Here is a 13,685-nt window from a genome sequence, read left to right on the forward strand (position 1 = left end):
TTTTTTTTCTTTTTTTTTAGATTCCATATACATGTGTTAGCATACAGTATTTGTTTTTCTGACTAACTTCACTTTGTATGACAGACTCTAGGCCCATCCACCTCACTACAAATAACTCAATTTCATTTCTTTTTATGGTTGAGTAATATTCCATTGTATATATGTGCCACATCTTCCTTATCCATTCATCTGTCAATGGACATTTAGGTTGTTTCCATCTCCGGGCTATTGTAAATAGAGCTGCCGTGAACATTTTGGTACATGACTCTTTTTGAATTATGGTTTTCTCAGGGTATATGCCCAGTAGTGGGATTGCTGGGTCATATGGTAGTTCTACTTTTAGTTTTTTAAGGAACCTCCATACTGTTCTCCATAGTGGCTGTATCAATCGACATTCCCACCAACAGTGCAAGAGGGTTGCCTTTTCTCCACACCCTCTCCAGCATTTATTGTTTGTAGATTTTTTTGATGATGGCCATTCTGACTGGTGTGTGGTGATACCTCATTGCAGTTTTGATTTGCATTTCTCTAATGATTAGCATCACTTTCCATTTAATTCATCATAAAATTACTGAGCACCTACTATGTGCAAGGCTCTAAGCCAGCTCCAAGGACCCAAAAATAAAACTGAGTCATTCACAGTCAGTGATGTTCACAACACTACTCAAATTCTTTTGGAACTGCTTTTTGGGCCAGGCAGTGAGCAATACATTATAACCAGTTTCACTTTACAAACAGCAATTTCCTTCAAAAAATTTTTTCCAGTTGATTAACATCTTTTTAAAAAAAATTAAACTGGCTATAAACATCTTTTTGACTACCAAAAAAACATGCCCTCCTCTAAAGCACAGATGCCTGCCTCCACCAAAGAAGTTTAAGACAAAATCAAAACTATGTGACAGGTGCTGAAAGCAATTATAAAGGAGTTCCCTAAACATGTTAAGTAATGGCTCCATCAGAGGAATCAAGTGGATAACTCACCAAGGTGATGACTTTGAAAGGGACATTTATTTGAATAGTGGTTTATTAAAAAGTCACACTATTTAATATACAATTCTCTTGCTGTTGTGTGAATTCTTTCATAAGCAGAAAAACCAGTTACAATACAACTTTTAAGGATTACTTCATTCTCGACCTTTTGCTACTGCTCAGAGAAGCATCCATCCAGTATGGTGTTAACTAAGCCCAAAGAAGATGTCTAATGCATACCTGTTGATTAATTAATGTGTATAAAATGTAATACAGCTATTTCTCCTTCACAGTTATTCCATCACAGATTTCCACAGGGGTGTGGGGAAGACTGAGACTCTGTGTGGGATTGTGAGGCTGCCACATTCCTCCCTCCCTCCTCCCCTACACTGACCTGGAGCTGTATTTCTTGAGGATGGTGTCTAAAAGGCCAACGAGCTCTTCGGCATTGATGAACTTCTGTGCGCTGAGGGTGTACATCTTCTCATAGAAGTCTGCGATCTCCATCCGAGCCTGAACAAAGAAGCAGAGCTGCTCTGACAGGTGGGAAAGGAGCTCTTCCACATGAGGTGCAGTCCCCCCTAGGGCACCACGGCCAGTCACCACCTTCTTTAGCTCATTATGCAGGGAAGTATAGATGGTGCGGATGGAGTCCTTCCTGCTGAAGAAACACTGGCCCCCTGGTAGAAAAATGACATAAGCACATGACAGGTAAGGTAGAGAAACTGGAAGTACAAAACACCTCTCAGCATCCAAAAGGAAAGAATCTAAACTGCTGAGCTCAAAGAGTTTTCATCTACCATGTTCTCTGACTTCTATGATTTGGATTTAAATATTGTGTGATTCATAATTTCACTGTAGAGTAAATTAACGCTGGTACAACTCAGTGTAGTGGTGGACCTGTGTATAATTTCCTTACCAAGGAGATTGGTTCAAGATGGTGGACAGAAGGATATGCTCTCACTCCCTCTTGTGAGAGCACCGGAATCACAATTAACTGCTGAACAATCATCGACAGGAAGACACTGGAACTCACCAAAAAAGATACCCCACATCCAAAGACAAAGGAGAAGCCACAGTGAGATGGTAGGAGGGGCGCAATCACAATAAAATCAAACCCCATAACTGCTGGGTAGGTGACTCACAAACTGGAGAACACATACCACAGAAGTCCACCCAATGGAGTAAAGGTTCTGAGCCCCACGTCAGGCTTCTCAACCTGGGAGTCTGGCAACGGAAGGAGGAATTCCTAGAGAATCAGACTTTGAAAGCTGGTGGGATTTGACTGCAGGACTTCGACAGGACTGGGGAAACAGAGACTCCACTCTTGGAGGGCACACACAAAGTAGTGTGTGCATCAGGACCCAGGGGAAGCAGCAGTGACCCCAGAGAAGACAGAACCAGACCTACCTGCTAGTGATGGAGGGTCTCCTGCAGAGGTGGGGGTGGCTGTGTCTCATCGTGAGGACAAGGACACTGGCAGCAGAAGTTCTGGGAAGTACTCCTTGGGGTGAGCACTCCCAGAGTCCGCCATTAGCCCCAACCAAGAGCCCAGGTAGGCTCCAGTGTTGGGTCACCTCAGGCCAAACAACAAACAGGGAGGGAACCCAGCCCCACCCATCAGCAGACAAGCAGATTAAAGTTTTACTGAGTTCTACCCACCAGAGCAACAGCCAGCTCTACCCACCACCAGTCCCTCCCATCAGGAAATGTGCACAAGCCTCTCAGATAGCCTCATCCACCAGAGGGCAGACAGCAGAAGAACTACTACAAGAACTACAATCCTGCAGCCTGTGGAACAAAAACCACATTCACAGAAAGATAGACAAGATGAAAAAGCAGAGGGCTATGTACCAGATGAAGGAACAAGATAAAACCCCAGAAAAACAACTAAATGAAGTAGAGATAGGCAACCTTCCAGAAAAAAGAATTCAGAATAATGATAGTGAAGATGATCCAGGATGTTGGAAAAGAATGGAGGCAAAGATCGAGAAGATGAAAGAAATGTTTAACAAAGACCTAGAAGAATTAAAGAACAAACAGAGATGAACAATACAATAACTGAAATGAAAAATACACTAGAAGGAATCAATAGCAGAATAACTGAGGCAGAAGAACAGATAAGTGACCTGGAAGACAGAATGGTGGAATTCACTGCTACGGAACAGACTAAAGACAAAAGAATGAAAAGAAATGAAGACAGCCCAAGAGACATCTGGGACAACATTAAGTGTAAAAACATTTGCATTATATGGGTCCCAGAAGGAGGAGAGAGAAAGAAAGGACCCAAGAAAATGTTTGAAGAGATTATAGTCGAAAACTTCCCTAACATGGGAAAGGAAATAGCCACCGAAGTCCGGGAAGCGCAGAGAGTCCCATACAGGATAAACCCAAGGAGAAACAAACCGAGATGCAGAGTAATCAAATTGGCAAAAATTAAAGACAAAGAAAAATTACTGAAAGCAGCAAGGGGAAAATAACATACAAGGGAACTCCCATAAGGTTAACAGCTGATTTCTCAGAAGAAACTCTACAAGCCAGAAGGGAGTGGCATGACATATTTAAAGTGATGAAAGGGGAGAACCTACAACCAAGATTACTCTACTCGGCAAGGATCTCATTCAGATTCGATGGAGAAATCAAAAGCTTTACAGACAAGCAAAAGCTAAGAGAATTCAGCACCACCAAACCAGCTCTACAACAAATGCTAAAAGAACTTCTCTAAGTAGGAAACACAAGAGAAGAAAAGAAGCTACAAAAACAAACCCAAAACAATTAAGATAATGGTCATAGGAACATACATATCGATAATTACCTTAAACATGAATGGATTAACCATTTGGTTGGAGCCTGTCCAACCAACAGACACAGGCTTGCTGAATGGATACAAAAACAAGACCCATATATATGCTGTCTACAAGAGACCCACTTCAGACGTAGGGACACATACAGACTGAAACTGAGGGGATGGAAAAAGATATTCCATGCAAATTGAAATCAAAGAAAGCTGGAGTAGCAATACTCATATCGGATAAAATAGACTTTAAAATAAAGAATGTTACAAGAGACAAGGAAGGATGCTACATAATGATCAAGGGATCAATGCAAGAAGAAGATATAACAATTATAAATATATATGCATCCAATATAGGAGCACCTCAATACATAAGGCAACTGCTAACAGCTATAAGAGGAAATGGACAGTAACACAATAATAGTGGGGGACTTTAACACCTCACTTACACCAACAGACAGATCATCCAAACAGAAAATTAATAAGGAAACACAAGCTGTAAATGACACAATAGACCAAATAGACTTAATTGATATTTAAAGGACATGCCATCCAAATATAGCAGACTACACTTTCTTCTCAAGTGTGCACGGAACATGCTCCAGGATAGATCACATCTTGGGTCACAAATCAAGCCTCAATAAATTTAAGAAAATTGAAATCATATCAAGCATCTTTTCTGACCACAACGCTATGAGATCAGAAATCAATTACAGGAAAAAAAACGTAAAAAACACAAACACATGGAAGCTAAACAATATGTTACTGAATAACAAAGAGATCACTAAAGAAATCAAAGATGAAATGAAAAAATACCTAGAGACAAATGACAATGAAAACATGACAATCCAAAACCTATGGGATGCAGCAAAAGCAGTTCTAAGAGGGAAGTTTTTTTTTTTTTTTTTCCTTGCGTTATAAGAGGGAAGTTTATAGCAATACAATCCTACCTCAAGAAACAACAAACATCTGAAATAAACAATCTAACCTTATACCTAAAGGAACTAGAGAAAGAAGAACAAACAAAACCCAAAGTTAGTAGAAGGAAAGAAATCATCAAGATCAGAGCAGAAATAAATGAAATAGAAACAAAGAAAACAACAGCAAAGATTAATAAAACTAAAAGCTGGTTCTTTAAGAAGATAAATAAAATTGATAAACCATTAGCCAGACTCATCAAGAAAAACAGGGAGAGGACTCAAATCAATAAAATTAGAAATGAAAACGGAGAAGTTACAACAGACACTGCAGAAATACAAAGCATCCTAAGAGACTACTACAAGCAGCTCTATGCCAATAAAATGGACAACCTGGAAGAAATGGACACATTCTTAGAATGGTATAACCTTCCAAGACTGAACCAGGAAGAAATAGAAAATATGAACAGACCAATCACAAGTAATGAAATTGAAACTGTGATTAAAAATGAAATTGAAACTCTGATTAAAATTCTTCCAACAAACAAAAGTCCAGGACCTGATGGCTTCACAGGTGAATTCTATCAAACATTGAGAGAAGAGCTAACACCCATCCTTCTCAAACTCTTCCAAAACATTGCAGAGGAAGGAACACTCCCAAACTCATTCTATGAGGCCACTATCACCCTGATACCAAAACTAGACAAAGAAAGAAAATTACAGACCAATATCACTGATGAATATAGATGTAAAAATCCTCAACAAAATACTAGCAAACAGAATCCAACAACACATTAAAAGGATCATACACCATGATCAAGTGGGATTTATCCCAAGGATGCAAGCATTCTTCAATATATGCAAATCAACCAATGTGATACACCATATTAACAAAGTGAAGAATAAAAACCATATGATCATCTCAATAGAAAAAGCTTTGGACAAAATTCAACACCGATTTATGATAAAAGCTCTCCAGAAAGTGTGCATAGAGGGAACCTACCTCAACATAATAAAGGCCATATACAACAAACTCACAGTAAACATGGTCCTCAATGGTGAAAAACTGAAAGCATTTCCTCTAAGATCAGGAAGAAGACAAGGATGTCCACTCTCACCACTATTATTCAACATAGTTTTGGAAGTTTTAGCCACAGCAATCAGAGAAGAAAAAGAAATAAAAGGAATGCAAATCGGAAAAGAAGAAGTAAAACTGTCACTGTTTGCAGATGACATGATACTGTACATAGAGAATTCTAAAGATGCCACCAGAAAGCTACTCGAGCTAATCAATGAATTTGGTAAAGTTGCAGGATACAAAATTAATGCACAGAAATCTCTTGCATTCTTATACACTAATGATGAAAAATCTGAAAGAGAAATTAAGGAAACACTCCCATTTATCACTGCAACAAAAAGAATAAAATACCTAGGAATAAACCTACCTAGGGAGACAAAAGACCTGTATGCAGAAAACTATAAGACACTGATGAAAGAAATTAAGGATTATACAAACAGATGGAGAGATATACCATGTTCTTGGATTGGAAGAATCAATACTGTGAAAATGACTATACTACCCAAAGCAATCTACAGATCAATGCAATCCTTGTCAAATTACCAATGGCATTTTTTACAGCACTACAAGAAAAATTCTTAAAATTTGTATGGAGACACAAAAGACCCCAGACAGCCAAAGCGGTCTTGAGGGAAAAAAAAACGGAGCTGGAGGAATCAGACTCCCTAACTTCAGACTATACTACAAAGCTACAGTAATCAAGCCAATATGGTACTGGCACAAAAACAGAAATATAGATCAATGGAACAGGATAGAAAGCACAGAGACAAATCTATGCACCTATGGTCAACTAATCTATGACAAAGGAGGCAAGGATAGACAATGGAGAAATGACAGTCTCTTCTCTCTTCAGTAAGTGGTGCTGGGAAAACTGGACATCTACATGTAAAAGAATGAAATTAGAACACTCCCTAACACCATACACAAAAATAAACTCAGGGCTTCCCTGCTGGCACAGTGGTTGAGGGTCCGCTTGCCGATGCAGGGGACACAGGTTCATGCCCCGGTCCGGGAGGATCCCACATGCCGTGGAGCGGCTGGGCCCGTGGGCCATGGCCACTGAGCCTGTGCGTCTGGAGCCTGTGCTCCGCAGTGGGGGAGGCCACGGCAGTGAGAGGCCTGCGTACCACAAAAAAAATAAATAAATAAAAAATAAATAAACTCCAAATGGATCTGAGAACTAAATGTAAGACCGGACACTATAAAACTCTTAGAAGAAAACATAGGAAGAACACTCTTTGACATAAATCACAGCAAGCTCTTTTTTGATCCACCTCCTAGAGTAATGGAAATAAAAACAAAAATAACAAATGGGACCTAATGAAACTTCAAAGCTTTTGCAAAGCAAAGGAAACTACAAACAAGATGAAAAGACAACCCTCAGAATGGGAGAAAATATTTGCAAATGAATCAATGGACAAAGGATTAATCTCCAAAATATATAAACAGCTCACGCAGCTCAATATGAAAAAAACCAAACAACCCAGTCCAAAAATGGGCAGAAGACCTAAATAGACATTTCTCCAAAGAAGATATACAGAAAGCACATGAAAAGCTGCTCAACATCACTAATTATTAGAGAAATGCAAATCAAAACTACAATGAGGTATCACCTCACACCAGTTAGAATGGGCATCATCAGAAAATCTACAAACAACAAGTGCTGGAGAGGGTGTGGAGAAAAGGGAACCCTCTTGCACTGTTGGTGGGAATGTAAACTGATACAGCCACTATGGAGAACAGTATGGAGGTTCTTTAAAAAATTGAAAATAGAATTACCATATGACCCAGCAATCCCACTACTGGGCATATACCCAGAGAAAACCACAATTCAAAAAGATACATGCACCCCAATGTTCATTGCAGCACTACTTACAATAGCCAGGACATGGAAGCAACCTAAATGCCCATCGACAGACGAACGGATAAAGAAGATATGGTACATATATAGAATGGAATATTACTCAGCCATAAAAAGGAACAAAATTGGGTCATTTGTAGAGATGTGGATGGATCTAGAGACTGTCATACAGAGTGAAGTAAGTCAGAAAGAGAAAAACAAATATCATATATTAATGCATATATGTGGAACCTAGAAAAATGGTACAGATGAACCAGTTTGCAGGGCAGAAATAGAGACACAGATGTAGAGAACAAACGTATAGACACCAAGGGAGGAAAGTGGCAGGGGGTGGTGTGATGAATTGCAAGATTGGGATTGACATATATACACAATATGTATAAAATGGATAACTAATAAGAACCTGCTATATAAAAAAACAAATAAAATTCACAAATTCAAAAACAAAAAATTTCCTTGTTCATGCACCAATATTCCCCCAGCCCACTTCAATGAGGATTCAGATCTAATTCAGAGGATGATTAACCTTGCAAGTGACATTAACCTGGATCTAAAAAGCCCTCCTTCCACATAAAGATATTTAAAACAAAATAGAACACCCAATTATGAAACACTGTTGTTATTCCTGGTAAATCAGAAAATTTTATTTCTGCTTTGGAGTTGCGTTTTCCTTTCAAGCTGTATGAGAAAATGGAAAACACAGACTACTGGGATCCCAGGGGAACAAAGGGACTGTTAGTGCTCTTAACAAGGTTGACAGTACAGGTTTTTTCATAATAAGCACCATATTGTGAATTATTAAGATTAGGAAGTGGGACTTCTCTGGTTGCGCAGTGGTTAAGAATACACCTGCTAACGCAGGGAACATGGGTTTGATCTATGGTCCAGGAAGATCCCACATGCCGCGGACCAACTAAGCCCGTGTGCCACAGCTACTGAGCCTGCGCTCTAGAGCCCGTGGGCCACAACTACTGAAGCCCACGCGCCTAGAGCCCGTGCTCCGCAACAAGAGAAACCACTGCAGTGAGAAGCCCGCACACCACATCAAAGAATAGCCCCCGCTCGCTGCAACTAGAGAAAGCCCACGCCCAGCAATGAAGACCCAAAGCAGCCAAAAATAAAGAAAGAAAGAAAAGAAAATAGAAAAAAAAAAAAAAGTAGGAAGCAATTATAAATAACTGCTGCTGTAACTCATGTTGTAACTCAGGGGTTCCAAAGGAAATCAGCCAAAAAGTAAGTCCACATACATTCTTTTCAACAACCAAAAAGGTTCAAATGGCATAGACATTATTTCTTTACTTCTGTATTAATACATGATCGACTATGTTTCTAATAATTATGGGGCCAGTTTCACAGATGTTTTCTTAAGCAATTCTGTACCCCTCCAAAGGTCAGAGGTAAAACATTAGGAGAACAAAAAGAAACAGGGCAGGTTTAAAACAGTAATTCTTAGGAATATATAAAAATCTCAGAGATGAATGACATTTAAAATTTTCTGTTGATATTCATAGAATGCTTTAATGAATGAGTTACTATTCTAAACATACCAATTAGGAGTATAAATTACTTATCAAGGCATTTGTAAAATGTCCTCTTAATGAATGAAACATTTCACAATTCATTGCCCAGTTTGTATTTCAAGAAATGAATCTTATATCCCTTACCACTATGGCAACCACCTTGTCCCAGTTTACCCATGATTTTCTAGGTTTTAGTACTGAAAGTCTAGCTTCTCAGGAAACCCTTAGTCCCATGTCCTGAAAACCCCCTCAACTCCGGGCAAACCTATAGGGTTGGTCACCCTACTACTACTGATTTCACAGGCAAACTGCTGATACTGAAAAAGTGTTTTCTCCAATATACTGCCCAGACTGACTAGCATTTACATCATTTCTCCTACTAATAGCAGCAAAAACCATATGGTGAAGGTGGATTGACCCTGACACCAACATCCCACACAGGACTGTATCCTGGAAGGTTTGCCTTTCCTCTCCACCCATATTAAGTCTAGCTTTACAGATTTTGTAAAGTGATGGTATGAAATAAATGGACCTCTGTGCCCAGGTCTAAGACAAAATCTCTTAGGTTACGAAGATAGCAAGAGTACCAAGTAAAATTTAAAAGCTCCGGAAGTCTGAAAGACTTGGTTCCAAATCCCAGCTTCCAAATTTACAAGCTGTGTGAGGTGCACAGGACTTAACCTTAGCCACTTTGAGCCTTAGTTGTTGTTTTAACATGAAACTAAAAAGACACAATGAAATAACATTTGGTGTGTACCACACCTGGAGCAAAGCACGTAATCAATACTGCTAATCCCTTCCCCTTCCATTTATAACTGATATAAGAAGCTCTCAATACTACAGAGTTGGGCTTCTGTACCTCTGTGGTAAATTGGGAGCTTCAAGTACTGTAAAAAGAATAGCTAGCTATTTGATAGATAGCTAGGTGACCTTAATTGGGTACTCACTTCTGCTGTTAAACAAGGTGAACTTGCTGAAAATTTTAACTCTGGGTGAAAAAGGGATACCTTCCTTCATTAGATTACCCTTACCTGGGGGTGTGGAAACACCATATAAATATAAATAATACCTTTTAAAGCTTATCAATAAACATCCCTTACTACTATGTGAAACCAAGTTACCTGACACTTTAAGGAAGGGAGAGACCACCGACGCATTTGTTTTAAACATGTTTCTCTTCTCAAAGCTCTCAGGAGCACAAGCCTACTTGGTGACTACCCTGGTTAGGAATATCCAATGGGAAGTGGCCTTCCTTCATGCTGGGAAATAAGGAATCAGAGACACCAGACTTCTTGTCTCAGCTTTTTGAATTTACAAAATATGATTATTTTGAATTGTTTCCATGGAAGTCTCATTTTATGAATGCTCATTATTTTTCAAGATTTCAACAGTCTATCTCACATCATGAAATTTCAAGCAATGAGTATATTAAAGTTTTGCACTTCTAACTGAATATTTTACTCTACAACTTCTTGCTAATGATACTCTTTAAACATCAGTTCTCAAGTTAAGTCATTTTCTACCATGGTATATTCCAGCCACCAGATGTTGAGGAAACTCTCCAGCAAAGAAACAAAGGGGAGAAAAGTATGACCTTCTAAAGTCCTCTGCAGGTACTGAGTCAGCATACTTTAATCACTGATCTTTCCCCAAAGAGATATATTCTCCCCTCAAAGTAAAGATAGGGCTCCAAGATAAGGGTTCACCCCAAAGTTTTTCAGCTGAGCCAAGACAGGAACAGAAGGCTCCCTGTCAGGTCTGTTCTTTGTCTAAAGTCCCACACTTGCATCTATAATCAGGATTCACTGCCAAGGTCTCCAATAAACACCAGTCACAAAAGTGAGGTCAAAAAGACGCACTTTTTAAAACCGTGCTTTCTACATGTTTAAAAAGTACACATAAACTTTTTGTTTTGCTTTTTAAAGAAAACCATATAAATGTTCTAAATAGCAAAGTAGTTGAAGAACATGGGACTGTTTTAAGTAGCAACACAAAAATTTTCCCAAGTTTTTAAGAAAATGGAGAGTCAACTCGATAATCATGAAGTCATATTGTAAGCACGTTGATATCACAAACATTCCAGTATCAAAAACTGGTAAGGTAATAGCAAAGCTAAAAATTTACATCTGGAACCTACATTTACTGTACACGAGAGTAAGTTATGTGGCATTAAACATGCCATTTTCAGAACATTTACACCGAAGTGACAGATCAGCTGGGAGCCTAAACAGCACCTGAGCATGTTTCACAGTGTAAATTGCTCCGTGGATCAATTTCAAAGCACAGCCCTCAGGCTCACCCATGCAAGCTGGGGTCTGTGCAGAACTAATCACTTTACATAATAAGAGCCACTTCAGAGAACCCAAGTCAGAGACAGTGATGGCCTTGTGCATGTTCTTAGGCACAGCCAGGCACCTAAAACCAGCCACATATAACTTAAACTAGAGTAGATTTCTTAACTGAGGCTTTAGGAAAGCCTTTAGGATAGGCTTAAGGAAATCCAACTGAACCCTTTCAGATTACATGCAAAATTGTATTACATATATATTTTTCTGGGGAGTGAGGCCACAGGTTATCAAATCCTCATAGGTGAGCTAAAAGAAAAAAACGTAAGAAACATGGCACTGGGATCAATCACCATTCTTCATGAGGCGGGGGAATCTAAAAACACTAAAACTGCAAGAAAATTACCCACCTTCAATTTTACAGCCAGAATCCTCCCCATTTTCATATATACATAATAATATGTAAATTATTTAATATATAACTGTAAATTATACTACATCTACAATTTTTATAAATCATTTGGATACAAACACAATCTGACAGTTCAAAGGTAGGTATTCTGGTATAGGCTCTGTCACCTACCCGCACAACTGCATGCACACAATTTGCCAATCTGTAGAAGGGGGAATTATAACACTGCAAGAGCGACTGTAAATTTCTGAGAAGTGCCACTGTAAGGAAGGGAGGAAAAAATATACAAGGTGAAACTATCTGACTAGTTGCTGCCAATAAGTCAACACACTAAATAACAAGTTATTGTTTGAAAAGCTAAAGCAGTTAAGATCTCAGAAAACCCTGACCCTTGAGTGTTTACTGAAAGCAAGATGTACATGGTCACCTTCAGGCAATATAAGGAAACTGGCGGGGAGAAACTCAAACTGGAATCTGCACTCAATTGTACACTTTCTACTTTATACTCTTATGTGTCCTTCATTCATACCAGACTCTGTGCCTCTGATATTAAAGGGTCTAAAATATGCCAAAGTACTAAAACAACTCTAAAAGCTCTGGGATTCGTAATATTGGTAATTATAAGTAGTAATACTTCGTATGTATAGCTCTTGGCTTTCACATATATTATTTCCTTCTGAGTTACTCATACTAATTGTTTCTACTAGTGAAAATCAGCTTACTCAGCTCCTGCATCTTATTTCCAGGGGCAAGATTTATCATGGGATGATAAGAGTGTTTACCATTTTCCCTGTAAGGCCCCTCTTGTTAGTGTTAGGCATATTTCTTGCCTTTCCTGTCCAGCATTCATTTTTCTCTTCATTCATTACCTATTTATTGTGGGTCTACGAAGAGGGGGTAGGACTCCATCTGTAACTCTCTGGGGCCTTAAGAAGCCAGACAATAGTGTTCATGAATTCTAACTAGGTTGTATTGCCAAGTTTTGCTCCTCTCGCCGCAGTGTCACTGGCTAGAGAGCGAGGACATAGAGTTTAACTTCTCATTTATGGCACCAATCCATGCATGAGCAAAATGGATACTGCCATCGGTTTGAAGTACAGCCCTGCAAACAACATCCACCCGGACGGCCAATCTATCTGCCGCGGAGGCCGGTGGGCGGGGTTTGTGGAAGCCGAGGGAAGGACGGGATCGGTGGGAGGAGACCTGGGAGTGCGGAGTTGAGCCTGCGGCTAAGAGTGACAGAGACAGGGAACCCAAGCCATTGCCGATGGGGGAATATACTCCCTTTCCTTCCTCAAGGGGCACGGGGGGCGGGGCGGAGGTACCTAGTTTCTGCCCCAGGTAGGTGAGGCTGTGATAGACCTTCTCTGCCGCGGCCAGGTGGGCCAAGGCCGCCAGCAGCGACAGCCAGCTGCCCCCCGCGCTCTTGTTGGCCTCTCGTTCCTTCTCCACATTGTCCTTGGCCTTGTCGTAAGAGAAGATACCCAGGTGAGAGAAGAACGTCTCCAGCACCGCCTGTTCCACCGGGACCGGGGCTGCCAGCGGGATAGACTCCCCCATGCGAGCTGCGCTCCAGCTCCACCCACGTGGCTCGCCTCTCCCTCGCACTTCCGGGTTCTCAGGGAACGGGCGCACGAGCGTGCGTGCGCGTGACCGCCGCAAGCGGCGGGCTCGTGAGCGCGCGGCCGTCTGGACCGCGCCTGGGCCTTAGAGAGGGCGCTGTTAAGGGTCAAGGCGGGAGAGGGATGGCCGCTCCTTAGCTCCTGAGCGACTCCGGCGCTTCGGTTCCCGCAGCTCTGACTATTCGGACCCTCAGGGCAGAGCGCGAGGCGGCCAGCTCGCTGCTCCG

The 13,685-nt window shown here is 40.5% G+C and overlaps 1 protein-coding gene across 1 annotated transcript in view; it reads right to left on the reverse strand.

Moving 5' to 3' along the window:
• The window catches only part of KICS2 (KICSTOR subunit 2), a 25,714-nt gene extending 12,265 nt beyond the window's left edge, over positions 1-13,449 (reverse strand). The window contains exons 1-2 of the mRNA XM_007447375.1: positions 13,162-13,449; positions 1,364-1,649 (exon numbers count right to left, since the gene is read on the reverse strand). Coding sequence (XP_007447437.1) covers positions 1,364-1,649; positions 13,162-13,396 — 521 coding nt within the window. The 5' untranslated portion in view covers positions 13,397-13,449. The remainder of the gene's footprint in view (positions 1-1,363; positions 1,650-13,161) is intronic.
• Between the last annotated feature and the right edge of the window lie 236 nt (positions 13,450-13,685).

The sequence above is a fragment of the Lipotes vexillifer genome, unplaced genomic scaffold (assembly GCF_000442215.2).
Source record: "Lipotes vexillifer unplaced genomic scaffold, Lipotes_vexillifer_v1.1 scaffold170, whole genome shotgun sequence".
Taxonomy (NCBI): Eukaryota; Metazoa; Chordata; class Mammalia; order Artiodactyla; family Lipotidae; genus Lipotes; species Lipotes vexillifer.